Source organism: Sphaerodactylus townsendi, linkage group LG08 (genome assembly GCF_021028975.2).
Source record: "Sphaerodactylus townsendi isolate TG3544 linkage group LG08, MPM_Stown_v2.3, whole genome shotgun sequence".
Taxonomy (NCBI): domain Eukaryota; kingdom Metazoa; phylum Chordata; class Lepidosauria; order Squamata; family Sphaerodactylidae; genus Sphaerodactylus; species Sphaerodactylus townsendi.
The window spans coordinates 81,474,501-81,491,712 of NC_059432.1; the positions used below are offsets into that span (position 1 = coordinate 81,474,501).

At 40.7% G+C, this 17,212-nt stretch overlaps 1 protein-coding gene across 4 annotated transcripts in view; it reads right to left on the reverse strand.

Moving 5' to 3' along the window:
- Window positions 1-1,413: 1,413 nt before the first annotated feature.
- The window catches only part of LOC125437867 (SPHK1 interactor, AKAP domain containing), a 94,213-nt gene continuing 78,414 nt past the window's right edge, over window positions 1,414-17,212 (reverse strand). For 3 of the 4 annotated variants that reach the window (XM_048505894.1, XM_048505896.1, XM_048505895.1), the window contains 6 exons: window positions 13,360-17,104; window positions 10,863-11,045; window positions 9,389-9,475; window positions 5,514-5,566; window positions 5,233-5,417; window positions 1,414-3,562 (listed from right to left, as the gene is read on the reverse strand). In XM_048505894.1, coding sequence (XP_048361851.1) covers window positions 3,419-3,562; window positions 5,233-5,417; window positions 5,514-5,566; window positions 9,389-9,475; window positions 10,863-11,045; window positions 13,360-17,104 — 4,397 coding nt within the window. In that variant the 3' untranslated portion in view covers window positions 1,414-3,418. The remainder of the gene's footprint in view (window positions 3,563-5,232; window positions 5,418-5,513; window positions 5,567-9,388; window positions 9,476-10,862; window positions 11,046-13,359; window positions 17,105-17,212) is intronic. The other variant, XM_048505897.1, reaches the window with a different exon arrangement.

Consider the following 17,212-nt stretch of genomic DNA (forward strand, 5'->3'; position numbering starts at 1 on the left):
CTTCAGTTATGGCAAAGAGATTAATGCAACATGTGTGTTTACCAGAATATCCAGGCCTTTTTTTGTGTATTGGTATAAAATCTTGTTTCTAGATATTTTTGAACTAAAAATCCCATGCAACAGCCTGTTTGCTGTATTGCCCTAAAAATGTCAAGCCAGTTGAAAAATTATCTATCCTGATTTTCCTGTTCAGCTTTCCCCTAAGGATCCTCTGCTATTATGCATGGTTTTCTTCCCGTGAAGGCTGTGAAAGTCTCACTTGTGTCTCGTTGCTTTAGGCCCTGGAATGTGATGCTTCATTTATTTCTACAATACTCCAGAAAGTTTTTTTTAAAAAAAAGGTTTTCTTGACAAAGAAGCCCTTTGCTTGATGTTACTGAAACATTTGTTTTGTCAACAAAGGGGTATTAGAGGTAAGGAAAGATTCTACTCTTTAAGTTGCATAACTGGGGCCTCAATATGAGTTTGAGTCAGTTACTGACAACTTGCACTAGCAAAGGAAGCACTAACTCACCCAATTCAGTGGGGTTTGTATAAAACGGATGAAATAGTCCAAGATGAATATGTTTACCTTGCTTTATTTTGATCAGCACCTGATAAGCCTTGTAACTGCAGGATGCTCACATTAAAACAGGTTCCTGGAGGCTTGTGACTTTCAACAGCCTAGGTTCGGTTATCTCTATCAGGTGTTCAACAACAGTTTTGAGTGATTCAGAATAGGTTTATGGAGCCCCTTGACATGATGCCAGATGTGGTTGCTGAGGTATGTTCAGCTTCGTTAATCAACAGCTGAAATGAAGATCTTGAGATTTATATTTAAAAGATTTAACTGTTTTGTATGCCATTATTTATATGATTATTTTTAACTTGAAAAGTTTATTTATTTGTCCTCTTAAGATTCATCCTCCCTTTTTTGTATCCTCAGCCATATTTCAGTACTGCATGCCATTGTGGGGTGGGGGCAGATAGTTCAAATGAAGGCATTTTTTCAGACCTTTCAGACTGGCAAGGCTCAACCACAATATCCGTTCTTCTGCAACAGATTAACACAGCTAGCTTTCTGGAATTATGTGTGACCTATCTGTTATTAGATCGGGCCTTTCATAGCTTCATCCTCAATAACTTTGAAAAGCATTATACGGCTGTATTGGTACATTTAATTACTTGCTTTTTAGATAACTCAACCATTTTCAACAGTTCTGGATGCTCTGCACCTTTGAAAAGCGAAGCCTTCAGAGCGTCTTTACACTCCAGTTCCCTTTATACAAAATTAATTTGAAACAAACTCAGCTTTTAAAAAAAATCTTTTGTCTGATAATGAGATAAACAGATTTTGTGTATTTGTAGATGGATTAAAGTATGGCTTTATTCTTTGCGGTAGGCAAGGAGAATTAGAAAGACAAAGATGACACATGTTGTTAACACAAATTTATTTTCAGGTCAGACTGCGATACTAAGAGGAAATGTACAGAAAAGAACTTCATCACACTGTTACACATCACCTATGTTATTTGTGCTTAGTAGGATAAGTAAACATTTATTCTACCACTGCAAAAAGTCTGAAAACAGACAACTAACTGTCCTTGGCTTAAAAATAAATATCATTTTCCCAATATGTGATTTCCATTTTTAATTCTCCAAAAATGAACTGTAAATTTCAGAGAGGTACTGAGTGCATACAGATTTTGGTGCTTTTTGGGTAGTAGCACTTCTCAAAAACAAACCTGGCTGCAGTTTGGCTAAAGTCAGTGCTTATAGTCAGCTGGTCTTTCTGTTAATCAGCCTTCACTGTTGTAATTGTATTCTCAGCAAAGTTGCTTGCACAGTGAGGACTCCATTAAAATTTTGGCAACTGTCTTCCTTGGTGAATACATGAGAAAGGGCATGCATGCATGAAAATGGATTTATTAGGAGGACTAATAGTGGTAACTATGTTGTTTATAATTTATTTAAAATTATTTCAAAAATAGGTGCTAAAAGTTATTTTTGGACATATCACAAAAACATATACTCTTGTAGCGAAAATAAAAGATACTTTTTATATTTTTCAAGATACAGGCAGAACTGCTATACAATCAAAAGAATTTCTGTTTTTCAAAGCAGCAAATACAGAATATGTGGTAATTCAAATAGGTTAAAGCAACTGCATTCCGAAAACTGCATTAGCAGAGGATATAGACAATGTGGAATGGAGATATTTAGTGGGGTAATTAGCTGGATATCTGTATGACAATTGGATTTCCTTTCTTGACTGTAAATTAAAACCAGATTCTTCAGTTAGTACCAAAGAACGTATAAATGTAAGTATGAAAACAGCTTATTATCTGAAGATCTAAGTTGCAAACTGATAAATATATTTCACATGTATCCCAAATATTTAAATACCCTACAAGAAGATATTCTCTATAAATAAATTATTTTTCAATGGTATTATTAGTATAAAAAAACCTCAGAAATTAATGCCCATTCTACAGCATATTATTTTTCAGGTTGGCCTAAATTAAGATATTTCAGTAGGCTAAGGCTGCTGTCCTTTGCACAAGACTTGGGAGTAAGTCCCATTGAATTCAGTGGAACTTGCTTCTGAGTAAACATGCATTGGATCAGACTGTAACATTTTAGTAAAAATGTTGAATTCTTTTTTAAAACAATCCTTCTTATTCAAAGATTGTAAAGAACTTTACAAAGGACAGAAATCATCATTACAGATGAGAAAGAGTGAGGTATGAGGGTACAAGTACTTGCCCACAATTTCACAGCAAGCAGAGCTGTGCGTGGGCCTCAGTTCTGTTGATGGGCGGTCCAGTGTTCCATTAACTGGATTCTCAGAATATTACAGGAAAAATAAAATACCAGGAGAGTTTCAGAGGCTCATCTGACAATGTGAATGTCTAATTCCTGTCTGTGGAACAGGAATACCTGCTGAGTGACTACAGACAAGAGCTCAGACTCCTTTTTCTACTCCCCTGCAGTAATTTGAAAACATAATTACATAGAATCCATTGAGAGACATAGCCTCCTACATACGCATTTAATTACCAGTAGTGTTCTGCAAAATCACTTCAGGCTATGAATATTAGGGATTTCCTGCTTGTCTTGCTTACTGTGATACTCTGATGACAGGAAATGGATGTCTTTTCCATCGAACTGTAATAACAGGTCACTTATTTAGAATGCACACCCCATCTTCTAGAATAGTACATTCTAAAAAGCTAAGTGCCAGCCCCCCGGCTTGACAGAATGGTTCTTCCCTTTCACTGTGTACAGCTTTGAAACTGAGTCACGGTCCATTGCCATAATTGTGTACTTCTTGCTCAGTGTATTGTGCTGATGTTTTTTTTTTTTAAAAGGACCACTTACAAACCATTGCCACTTAAGTTGGATCACAAACAAAAATAAAGAGTGGGATGAGGTTTTCTTATCCCAACTCAAGAAGCCAGTCAAAGAGGCTTGGAGTCAGCTCTGCACTTTCTTCATGGAGCTTGCAGAACTGCACCACAGCGTGAAAGATGTCACCGACTTTCCAAGACTTCTGATGGACAAGCTGCACGACATCTAAAAACTGTAGGAATATTTTTACTGTTAGGGTGGGTTTTGTTCAACACGTTCTTTCATTTTTGCATTAATGAAATGAAACATGCTGGTTCACATCCGGCATCACAGTCCTAAAAGCAAGTGCATTTCTGTGGCAGAAATGGGTATGAAATAAATAAATGAGATCAAGACTTGGGTTTTAAATGGCCACAGCTCTATTGATTACAGCAGATGGATAACTGGTGATCCAGGCATTGGGCGACCATCCTGTTAGCCAATGAAACGTCCCCAAGCTGAGGGCTGGGGGGGAAAGCCTGGAGTGGAGAACCAGTGATTCCACATAGCCACGGATCTCTAAGTGGTACTATCACCACAGGAAGTGGAGCCATGTGACAGTGGATGCCAAGCTGGGAATCCACTGTAGGACTCAACCCCCAAAACCCCGGGGGTGGAGGGTTCCCTGTGTGAATGAGCTACCATAAGTTAATCACTTTTCACTAAAGCCAGTTCATATACTCCGGCAGTCCAGCAATTTGGCTGTCTATCAAGTAATTTATCCGAGCAGCCAAGTGATAAGAGAACAAGTAATGTGCATGGGAGTATAAACAACTTTGAGAGGCAAATGGGGATTAAGTATGAAGATGCTGTATTGTTATACAACACAATAATACATAACAGTCTTTAAAAATTCGTTTACATTTCCAAGCAGCTGGGGAAAATCCTGACCGGGTCCAATCTTGTGCTTTGTGCTTTTATTGAGCTGTGCATGTTGCCATGTCATACATTCAGTCCCAGCTTTTCTTCTAGCTTGGTAATGGAAATCAAAGCCTTTTCATTTTCTTGAATTTCACAATCAATATCTAATTAGGCTTCTCCTGCATCACTCCCCTTCTTCAATACACGAGAAACTGTCATGCCTTTGTAGCCAGTTGGGCTGTTAGGTATTTGCATATAGCATTCCAAACTTAAACACATACTTTAAAAGCGTTCAACTAGGCATGGGATTTCCAAGGGTAGGCCTGCCGACAGGATGAGTTTCATCACTCTCTCGGGTATGAGTGCTTTGCAGTTGGCTTAACTGTTTACAGAAGCATATGGTAAAGCTGGCAACTGTTTCTACTATGGGACACAATTTGGCCAGTTGCTACTGAATACAGCTTAAATGATGTTTATGATTCCCAAATATTTCCCCCCAGAAATACTAAACAATACCTCTGCTGCTCATGGTTTTATAAGATGTGGGTCCTGCTGCCTTTGCAAAGGAGCTCATAGGAACCTGTGCAATGTATTAGCAGGAGTGCTACACTTTCCTCTTCTAAGATGGCAACAGGCCGGCTCCTGTCATGACATCTAACTGACTGATCCTTTGTGGATGTGAAGGCAAGGTTGAGGTTTCTACTCACATGGGATGCTCCCCAGATATGCAGGAAAATACCATGTTGTATAATAACCAACTGCAAAAATAACCTTAGAGAATCATGGAGGGTGAGATTTTCAGGAGTAAGGTTTCCCAATGGGAAACCTCACAGACCCTGAGGTTGGGTTACCGGAGTGCATATTAGGTGGGACAGAATGGAATCTTTCAGTTAATGTCATACCAACTTTACAATAAACTTCTCCTGAGGGCAAACAATTTTAGGGGGGGGGGGAACTTTCTTGCAAGATCTATGCCAAGAGCTATGACACCAGAAGGCATACCTTTTCAATTTTATTTTCCTGAGATTTCTTAAAATAGATAATGGGGATTCCAAGCTCTGATGCAGCTATCCATTGGAGAGTGGCGCGCAGTTCGACATCAGGGCAGTCTGGTTCCAGGTCAAAGTTTATCACCAAGAGATCCTTTTGCTTACTGGTTGTTTCCACAGATAAACCAGCAGTACATTCTGAATAAAGAGTGAAATCAGAACTCACATTTAATGAAGCCAGATGTTTAAAAACCAATTTACATCCCCATGTCCCTTCAATGACATTTAACTTACCCTCTCTGTTTTCTGGCTGCTTGCTACGGAATGTGTTTTCTTCTACCAATTCACTTAAGAAAAAACAACAACAACAAAGATTATTGTAAACCACTTATGGGCACAGTGAGACATTCTTTCAGGAAAGCTAAAATAATTTCAGAAAGAGCCCTGAGATACCACAGATTTTATCAGCCCTTCAGGAAGGCATCGACACAGCCTCTACCCACAGACTGTCTAGGGGTTTCTGCATACTCAAGAGTGTCTCTCCAGCTATATAGAAAAATATTACGGTAGTTCATAAATTAAAAAAAGACAACACAAAAATAACCCAACAAAACTGACTGGGTTCATTGCTCCCCATTAAGCATAATGCAGTGAAGGCAATTACATATGGGGAGGGGCGGAAGGAGAAGAGATAAACCAGATTGAATTTCTAACATGGTAAGTACTGGGTGTGTGGGGGGAAGGGGGTCGTGACACAAGTGTATATAGCATGAAACATTCATTCTTTGTCTCTAATTTCCTCTCCCCGTATATTAGGGTCTATTAAAGGTAACGTTATAACTAAAAAAATCCACAGGGGACTTATTTGACCAGATGAAAAATACTACTTCTAATTAATTTTGCTTTCCCAGAATGTTTTCAATCTGTGAAGTGGACAGAACGTCACCCAAACTGTAACATCCTGCCTGACATGGGTGTGTATGAATAAGAGGGGCTAAATGTTGAGGTATACATTCCCTAACACAATTCCCCCTCCCATTTGACATGGGTGGAGTCAAGGACGTAGGTGGGGGGGGGGTTCTCGGGTTCAACCCCCCGCATTCATGTCAGAAGCTCCGCCCCTCTGTGGGTTTTTAAAACATTTTTACTGTTTTTTTGGTTTTTGGCCTGCAGGGGGCGCACTGATTGGGCCGCTAGCAGCACAAAACTTTCAGGGATTGTTTGGGGGACTCTTCTGATGATACTACCCGGGTTTGGTGAGGAGCAGCAGTGGCGTAGGAGGTTAAGAGCTCGTGTATCTAATCTGGAGGAACCGGGTTTGATTCCCAGCTCTGCCGCCTGAGCTGTGAAGGCTTATCTGGGGAATTCAGATTAGCCTGTGCACTCCCACACACGCCAGCTGGGTGACCTTGGGCTAGTCACAGCTTCTCAGAGCTCTCTCAGCCCCACCTACCTCACAGGGTGTTTGTTGTGAGGGGGGAAGGGCAAGGAGATTGTCAGCCCCTTTGAGTCTCCTGCAGGAGAGAAAGGGGGGGGATATAAATCCAAACTCTTCTTCTTCTTCTTCTTTGGTTCAGGGGGTCCAAAGTTATGGGCTCCCAAAGGGGGTGCCCCCATCCTCCATGGTTTCCAATGGGAGCTAATAGAAGATCGGGGCTACACCTTTGAGGGTCCATAACCTTGGACACCCTGAACCAAACTTCACCAAACCTGTCAGGTATCATCAGGAGAGTCTCTTACTGATGTCACCCAGGTTTTGTGAAGTTTGGCCCAGTGAGTCCAAAGCTATGGGCTTCCAAAAGGGGTGCCCCCATCCTCCACTGTTTCCAATGGGAGCTAATAGAACATGGGGGCTATATTTTTGAGGGTCCATAATTTTGGACCCCCTGAACCAAACTTTACCAAACCTGGGTGGTATCATTAGGAGAGTCTCTTAAAGATACCCTGAAAGTTTGGTGCTTCTAGCTTAACAATTGCATCTCTGACAGCAGGCACCCCTCAAATTTCCCCAGATTCTCCTTTTAACCCACCCCCCCTTTGGCATGGATTTAAAGGGAGAATCCGAGGTCCTCAGTTTAGAAGAAGAAGAAGAGTCTGGATTTATATTACCCCTTTCTCTCCTGTAGGAGACTCAAAGAAACTTACAATCTCCTTGCCCTTCCTCCCTCACAACAAACACCCTGTGAGGTGGGTGGGGCTGAGAGAGCTCCGAAAAGCTGTGACTAGCCCAAGGTCACCCAGCTGGCCTGTGTGGGAGTGCACAAGCTAATCTGAATTCCCCAGATAAGTCTCCGCAGCTCAAGTGGCAGAGCAGGGAATCAAACCTGGTTTCTCCAGATTAGAGTACACCTGCTCTTAACCACGCCACTGCTGCACTGAGGCACTTTCAAGGCTCCAGCATAAGCATATGTGGAGGAAAGCCTATTTCTTCAGATGCCATGAATGGATTCTTACTATGCAGTCAGCCATTTTATGTAAAATTTGCCAAAGAAGAAGAAACCAGCAGGGTGAGGGGCAATGAAATGCAGGAACTACAGGGTGAAATAAAATGATGCACAACTATTTAGAAATGTATTATGAAAATGTACATGCTGCTTCTAGAGAAAATAGAAACCTAATCAAGAAAAAACACATAGACCCTTCATGGGTTGGAATTATTTCATGAATCACAACTTCAGATTTTAACCTTGTGTGGCTTACGGTTAACCTCGCTTAGCATATCTAATGAATGGCCTCCATGTTTTTCTTGTTAAGAGAGTTTTATACAGCGGGTGCTTAAGCTGTATAAGCATCTTCAAAGCATCAGATATGCATTCCCTGCAATGTGGCAGTTCTTTTGCTCAGCAGGCATTTTGAATTTTGCCTCTCTCAAAACCATCCCAGCAAGCAAACTAGCAGCCTCAAAAGGGGTGGAGGGAGGGGAGGGAAATGGAGTGGTTTCAGATTATACACAAAGCCACCTGGGCAGAGAGAGAGCCACCTAAGCAGCTACCAGGATCCCCGTCTATATAATCTATAATCTTTAATTACTGCCATTTTCAAGGTTATCGGTTGGCTTTCTGGGTTTGACTAATAAGTTGAAACCTTTTCTTTCTGTTCTTTTCCAAAAAATGTCCACCCAGATGCATGTGTATGCTATAGGAAATTGGAGAAAAGGTTTCTGTCTCTGAGCGCATTTCAGTTTGAAAGTTCCTACACAGCTCTTAAGCACTGAGGGAGATGTGAATTTCTAGAAGTGTCTTTGCCAGGCAAAGTTTCTTTGCCTTGTTTTCACCTGTGTGCACAGTTATGTGCTTCAGCTCCAATGACTGCAATAAAGGACATAAACATTGCTCTGTACAGTCTGCAGGGCATAAGATTCAGAGGGAGAGATGCACAGTATATAACATATCAAGGTTTATTGTTGTTAGTATAAACCACCCACCAGTACATTTCATCACGTTTCAGGGTACTAGAATCTTTATGCACGTTTGTAACACATTTCTTGACACTATTATTGTTTTTAAACTAAAAATAAACTCAGATATGTTAGGAGTGGTCCAGGTTATATATTGCTTCACAATGAAAATCGAAAGTTTTGCCTTTCTTCATCTCAACCTAATTTGGTCTATTGTTATTAACTTCAGGCTGCTGCTATAAAATTTTTGCACAGAAGTTAAAATCAATCCATTTTGTTTATGCTGTATGGCTATAATTCCATCTCCAAGGTGCTATAAAGTACAACTAGAATCTCTGTGTAGCCAAAGCTTCAGAGACTACTGGATCACGATTTGTGTCTGTTGCTGACAGCTGCTGATGCCAGGCAGAAATGGCAACTACTAGCCCAAGAAAGTGCAGTTCAGACTGCCAACTGAAAAGCCATTGAGTTCATATCAAATACATGCGGAGCAGTTGCATTAATTTTCACTGTGGAACACACTGCAAAATTAATGTGAAAGTGATGGGCATTACTTATTTCCATCAGACAATGATTACCCATCCTGGAACAGCCTAACTTGTACTAGTTACTGACGGGACTTGCCAGGTAGTTGAAACAGTAGGTGGAAACAGCAGGATGAACAATGATGGTACTGGGGTTGCTTGGCACATTGTTTTGATGATGGAAATGGTTTTCAGCTGAAATGGAACAGAACTTCCAAAGATCAGAGGTCACCTTGACAGCTACTTACTTAATAGTACGTGAAGATGACATGTTTTCCTGATAAATTTCCAGGTCCATAATGCCAAGACTGCTAGTGGTGCTGCTGTTGCCATTGCTGACGATGCAAAAATTTAAGTATTAATGCCAGTCTGCACCAGCATGCGCTTGAATACATTGTTAACCAAAGTGAAAGACAGAACTGCAACCGTTCTGCTTCTCAGAATGAGGACACAAAGCTCATTACTGGCAAAACAAAAGATGTTGATGTATTTACTAAAAATACACAACTGTTACACATTTTATGATGCTATGAACTGGCAAGGAACCACATCTTGTTGGTGGTTTGATATGGTAAAAATTGAGGTTCCATTTCAGCCCACAGATTTACACAGAAAAACACACACACTATGGAAGGCTGATTCATACATGCCCATGTATCACTTTCGCATCTCATTACTTGATATTGCTTGATGATCTGCAGCGAATGCATGAACTGCATAGACTGAAAAGTATTGTTTTTGAGGTTACATGAAAATTGTGATCTGTGATGGGTGTTTCACATATATGCTGCTCTTCACTTGATCATCAAGCAATTATGTAAAGTCACCTTCTCATACTGTACTCAGAAATGCCTTGGAATACATTCTCAGAAATTTAGGTACCCCTAAAAGTGCAACTGATGAGAAAATCATGCAAGGGATTTAAGTGCTCACCTGATTTTTTTTTTGTACTGACTAGGTATCTTGAGACAAAAAATACAACAATTTGTTCATGTGGATTAATTAATATCATAAGAATGTTGAAAGGAATGGTTGGCTCAATTATTAACCCAAATGTGTCTTCCTGACAGTGAAATTGACTATTGTTTTCTTTGGAAACGAAAGCTTTTAGAGGTGGCAAACTTGGCTCCTTTGTTTAGGGTGCAGCAGCAACACAAGTTTAGCTTGAATACTAGGAACCTTTACCAAATGTTGAGCAATGTAAGCTGCCAAAAAGTGAATTATCATCTTTTCTGTAGGCTTAGCAACTCTAGTGAACTCTATCATAATGTGTCTGCAAGTTCTAATCCTGAAACCTGGCAGTCCGTGATGACAAAGAAACGATAATACAGAGGTACTAGGCAGGGAAAGAAGGAACATTACATTTTTCATCTATCACCTAACATTTATTTTTCAATCATGTCCATCCCATTTGAGAACGAGAGATGGGTGTCACACAGTAAGATGTAAATGAACCAAAAGTGTGCTCCTATGACGGAACAGGAAACAACAAACTCTAATATGCTTGACTGAGGATGTTCTCCTTGAGGAAACAGGAAGCAGTTGCCTTGGATTGGGCCACAGTTTCTTTGCATGGTTTTCAAATACTTTATAAGGCCTCCTGCCAACCTTTATGCAATCTCACCCACCATACTTTCTAACAACAATAATTCTGAGCAAATGACAATCAAAACATTTGTATGTGTGATTCTATCCTGTGTGGATCAAAGGGCATGTGGTTACCTCATGGATCTCTCACTGAGTTGCAAATAGCTGCTTGTATCATCAGGATTGTCTTCTTCGTTTGCCAGCTGACACCAGCTGCTGCCTGTGCTTTCATCGCTACTGCTGAGAGGCACTGGAACTTCCTCCATGGCTTTGGCCTCCCCTGAGGCTCCGGGCTCCGGGCGACTTCTCATACTCAAGCTGTTTTGATTGGGAAAAAACAAACAAACAAGGCCTTGCTGATAAAGCAAATGGAAATCGGCAAGAAAACATTTTGCATTTCAAAACACCACTGCATCGCGATTCAAACTTCTTTGATCACTCCCAATTTTTATAAGTTCAAGAATATCAACAATAGAAAATGATTTGCATTGCATTTTCCCAGTGTCCAAATATGTTATTTGAGGAATGGTTTTCCCATTTGCCAGGTTGAAACCTGGAGATTGCATCTTTAATCAAGAATATATGGATATTTCATTATATGGCATGCTGCTTACCCAGCAGTTATCCAACATTGCACCTTAAATTGCCATATTTACTAAGATGATTTTTAGAAAGGAGCTTGGAAATGAACAACAATAGAAAGTCAGTCAATAAAATACCTGTATAATCTCCTACACAGCCCTGGTACATGGGATGACACATTATACTTCATAGCAAGTGAGAGAGGAGGGAGAAGAAAGGACTGCTGGACAAATGGGTGTGGTCACTGCTCCTTGCTCCTGGACATTTTAAAGTATAAGCCCCTTTCTGGGTAAGGACCTACAGAGAGATGAGTGACATCCTTCCATTCTTGGATAAAATGCAAGGTTGTTTAGAAAAAGAACAGCTTGAAAAGATCCTCTCAAATGAGAACCTGCAAGCATCCTGAGAAGTCACAAAGTTCGGTGCAAGGGTTTATAAAGTTCGCTTTGCCGACTATCCCAAAGATTATGTTTGACAACCGAAAAATTAATTTCAAGGTTTTAAATAAGTTTCTAAAATTTTAAAATTTGTTAATTTGGGTTGGTTTTGCTATAATTTTGAGGCAATCAACTGTGTGTTTTTATCTGGTCAAAAGATTGAAAAAATTCTATTCTATTCTATTGAGATGACTGAAAGCTGTTCAACAGAGCAGGCCATATTGAACAAATCAAAAGAGGACATATAAACAGAATAATCAGGTTTGTCTATCTTTTCATAGGATAAAAAGCACAGTTTAAAATTACTGAGCAATCAATTAAGAAAATATTCTCATGAACTGCCATGATTCTGAATTTACTATGGAATCGTGAGGTGTATTCTTAGCAAGCAAGAGCAAAATCTAAATGACTTTCAGAAAAGAAGAAGAGTCGGATTTATATTCCCCCTTTCTCTCCTGGAAGGATACTCAAAGTGGCTTACAAACTCCTTTCCCTTCCCCCCTCACAACAAACACCCTGTGACAGATGCATAGCAAGGGGGAAAAGCGCCTGGTGCACTGGGGCGCCTCCACCCCTGTCCCACTCCGGAATGCCCTGTCTCACTCTGAAACACCCCTGCCCTGCCCTGCCCCGGAATGCCCTTGCCACACCCCCAAAGGGGCGCCCACCCAGTGTGTCATGCCCCCCGTCCCCATGGAGCTACGCCTCTGCTCTGTGAGTAGGTGGGGCTGAGAGAGCTCAGAAGAACTGTGACTAGCCCAAGGTCACCCAGCTGGTGTGTGTTGTATTGCACAGGCTAATCTGAATTCCCCAGATAACTCTTCACAGCTCAAGCGGCAGACCGGGGAATCAAACCTGGTTCCTCTAGATCAGAGTACATCTGCTCTTAATCACTACGCCACTGCTGCTCATAAAGAAGAAATACTCAGCCAAACACATGACAATGCACAGCTCTAAATAATTCTGTTCTCATTGATCAGGGCTGGATGAAACATTCTTTCAAGCATAAGATAGTAGGGCTTTATTCAAATGGAAAAAAAATCTGGTGAATGGCAATTATTGAAGAATTGCCTATTAGAATGCCTGCCCATCCAAAGTTTTATGCTAGGGGTATAAAGAAAAGGATATGGGAATGACTTGAAAGGCAAAGAGGAATATCTGTGCTCCAGATAGTAGAAAAATATAGAGCTATGATGTGAAGCAAAATATGTGATTAGTACCATGTTTGGTGGCATCTGTGGATCTTTAATGCATGTTATCTGCAGCTCATTCATAGTTATAGTTACAGATTAAGATAGACATACAAGTGTGAGTTTTTCCTGTATGTTCACATAAATTGCAACATTTGACATGGGCATATGAAAACAGATGGCTTGGGTAGCATGAGAAGCAGAACAGTGTATATTGTAAAAATTTGGTAAATTAAATTCTTTTGAAGAAGGGGGAATCAGAGAAAATGGATATGGACAGTAATATGGGAAGGTCTGTGTATACATGTACATAACGTTTTGCCTAATTTTCTGCAGGCATGCCCTATGCACAGAGATGTGTTGGGCACCACAACCATCTCATTCACAGGGCCCCATGTCTCTAAGTCTGACCATGATTCTTACCGACTGTTTGAAAAGGACACCATGTGTTTTCCCGTATCTGCTTCTGAAGGTCTTTCTTTGTTGAATGGCTCTCTTGTGTCTCCAGAGGCGATGTTAACTTGAATTAGGGATTCTGGCCCTTCTCTTTGATCAGTTTCTATTTGAATTAAAGGCACTTCCCTTAGACATGCAGAGGAGCTAGAATGCTTTTTCGGAAACACTCCAGAGGCTGCAAAATGTTGCCTTTTTAAATCTAAGTCTGTCCTATCTCCTGCCTGTTTGGAGATTTGCATCCCTTTTGGGATAGGACTTTCATCTGAGCTGCCTCTATCTGTAGAATCTTGATGGATGGCAATTAAAGTTTTCCCACTTTCAACAATATTTGCAGCTAACCTATTTGCGTATTGTTGAACATGCGGTGGAGAGTCATGGGGATGCTGCTCAGGCTCCATAACATCTATTTCATTCACAATTATTTTGTTCTTGCACATTAGAGCTTTAATGGAATTTGCCCACGTTTCATGTATCAGCATGTCTGTTATTTGATCAGACTTACATCTTTGGTACAGGTAAGAGTCTGATTTGCAAAGCCCAGTAGAGGACACAGTGCTGATGGGCTGTACGCTTAAAGAATCCTGGTGGCCATTGCGGGAGAAACCATCCAATGAATTTGCCTTGATGGGCACATTCACTGTTAGCCTTGAAGCTGAAGATCTGCTATCAGGCATAGAGGATTGTCTAAAACAAAATGGCGATCGTTGGGAAGGGGATAATAAACTGCTATTCCACTCCTTTGAATGCCTTGCAGAGAACACATTGTCCTTATTCTCTTTTTCTATTTCTTTAAGCATATATCTATAAAACTCATCTGTTATGCTTTCTGTGCTTGACTGTTTAGATGGGCAACTTGGCCGGACATTGAGGTGGCCATTTTTCTTGGAAACTTGTTGAAGTGCAGAACTTAAGATGTTATTTGCATTTTTTCCAGCATAGTAGTCAAGTAACAAATCAAACTCTCGACCTTCGTTTTCCATCTGGTTGACCATAAATCTTGAAAATTCATCTGTAATGCTTTCGCAGCTAGACTGTTTGGATATGGAACTTGTTCTGCTTATTGGCTGCCCTAGGGTGTTCATGAGGCCCAAAGTATTGGCATACCCTTTGGAATCTGAATCTTCTTCAGGAATGCTTTCACAACTAGATGCATTGACTCTGTTCCACCGATCACAGAGCAATCGATTTCGAGGATGGTTTGGACTCTGCCACACATTATCAGCCAAAGACAGTTCAGCTAAGTTCATAATTTTAGCAGCCACTTCATTGGCAAAACTAGAATCAGGTGTGTCGTCAAGATTAATTGATTCATCCACTACCCTATTCATAAGTCTCTCTTTTAGCTCGGGATGCTCATCTGTTTTTCTCTTGATTTCACTAAGTCTGGGTGGCCTATGTTTTCTCACAATGGATCCATTAGACTGTGTTGTTTCCTTTTTCCTTTTGATGGTCCGGCATGACAAAGCCTGAGGCATCAAATATTCACCTCCTCTCTTCCATGCACAGAACCAGGGTTGCTTGCCATTTGAATTGTCAAGGCAAATGGCAGCGATTTCTGTTGCCATGGAGACCACTGTTTCTGCCAATTCCTCTGCAAAATCTGTTATACAGTATTCATCTGGTGGGTGCTTCAACTGTAGTAGAGGTTGGGGAGGCAACAAACTTTGATTACCCAATAAGGACAGACTGAGTTGGGTTTCACTGTGGCATGATGCATCACAGGGGTACTCTTCCTGACTGTCTGTACTTATTAGAGAACTAGAAAATGGAAGTTCTTGAATACCATCTTTGCATTCATTTCCAGCTGTAATATTTTCTCTGCCAGCAAATGATCCAAGTTCTTTCTTAGTTTGATCATTGATGGGATTTGCGGATTTGGAACAATCTCTTTTAGTTCTTTTCACATACTTTTTCTTGGGCGATGTCCTTCCGGTAGGTGAACTATGACCACTGGTTTCAGGGTTATGAAGCATGTTAGATTTTTGAGCAACTGACAAAACTTCCCCTTTGATATCTTTTCCCGAACTTGTTAAAGAAACAAGATCCTTGCCAGAAATTGTATGAGGGGAAGGTTCTTTATTGAAGTAGTTTGGGGAATGCGGTAATTCATTATCCACTGTTTCTTTTGATTGGTTGTCTGTTACTTGCCAGCTGGAATTTTCTTCAGTAAAATTATCTGAACATTCGCTAAGCTGTGCGATATCACCCATTTTCTTACAAGTGAAATACAGCACATTAAAAAGTAGTTTGTTTGCAGTTGCCACAAAAAGATCCTGGCTGTTCGTGCCCATATTTCTTTCTGAACTCGTGTTAAGCCGGTTCTTCTTGACCTCTTCCACAGAGTGCCTCAGAATAATATTAGACAAGTTCTGGGCCAGTTCATCAACAATGACTTCCTCCAAGTATGGAACGGGTGGTTTTCTCGCAGCCTGAATTATTTTCCCATTTACGGATTCCATAAACTCCCCTATATTTTTGTATGTTTCTGGGTTTGTTAGCATCAAGGATGCCTCTTTGAACAACACCTGGGCAATGCTACTGTTCAGATTCTCCATGCTGCTCCCTATGGCTATACTGCAGTGGAGAGTTATCGCTGCTGATGCCTCAGCGGCCGATAAGAGTCCAGATGAAGTTACAGGATATGTGTCATCTTCTTTTTCACCAAGGCCACAAACAGCAACAGCACTTGCTACTTGAGTCATCCCACACAGGGCAGAAGGAAAAGAGTAGTCCATAGATGTACAGTTATTGAGGCTTTGGGAAGGATTTGGTCCTAACTCTTCACCATCAACTATATCATTTTCAGAGTTTATTAGTTCCTGTTCTCTGTGAAGTTTCTCCGCAGCATGTGGGCTTGAAATAGTACCAATGACTGTAGCTGCACAGGCCAAAGCTACTTCCAAAGTATTCTGAGTGCTTCCATTGGAGGTGTTGCCTTCGACCAAATCTGCAACTTCAGTAGGACATTCCATTTCAAACCCAGGACTCAGATTTGGTAAGCTAGATCCAGGCCACTCAGATATGTTCTCAGAGCCATCTGGACTTTGCACTATGACAATTTTGGGAAGTTCATTCCATGGCCGGGAACCCATTTCATCTGTTGTATGAGTGGCTGAAGTTAAGGAATTACCAACAGAGATATTGATAGCAGCCTCTTTGGTAAACGAAGACTGAGACAATCTTATGAAGGCATCCTGCAGTACTGACTCAGCCAAATTTGTAGCAAATTGACCAGCAGTTGCTTGTTCATTTTGCGTGGTAGGGTGAGGCTTTATTTCATCTCCACACACTGATGTGTTTAAATGTCTATTTTGTTCTCCTGCTGCATCATCCAAAGAAATCAATTCCTCTTTCGCCATTGTAGCCAAAGATGTATCTTCTGACACATCAGAATTGTCTGTATCACCCCTAGAAGAATCTTCCAGGTCATCTGTATTGGAGAATGGCTTTGATTTCCCAGCTACATTAGCTTTCCAGAGTTGCTGCTTGGTAGCCTTACCAACATTTTGTAAAACACTGTTTTCACCTCCAACATTAAAGTCTTCCTCAGATGAACTTGAAGTCCTATTTGGAGCTGTGCTGCCTTTGTTAGCACTATTAGCTTCTAGAGTAAATGGCAGTCGGGCCTGCTTGCAATCTAAGATTTCAAGTCCTTCCCCTGGATATCTTCTGGACACTACTGAAGGTTCTGTGACATTTAGCTTGTCATGATCTGGGAGAAAGAAAACAATGTTAGTCAATAACCAGATGCCTCTTCCAGAACAGTGAGTGTTACAAAGTGATATGAACTGGACTATACACAATGACCTCATATATATCT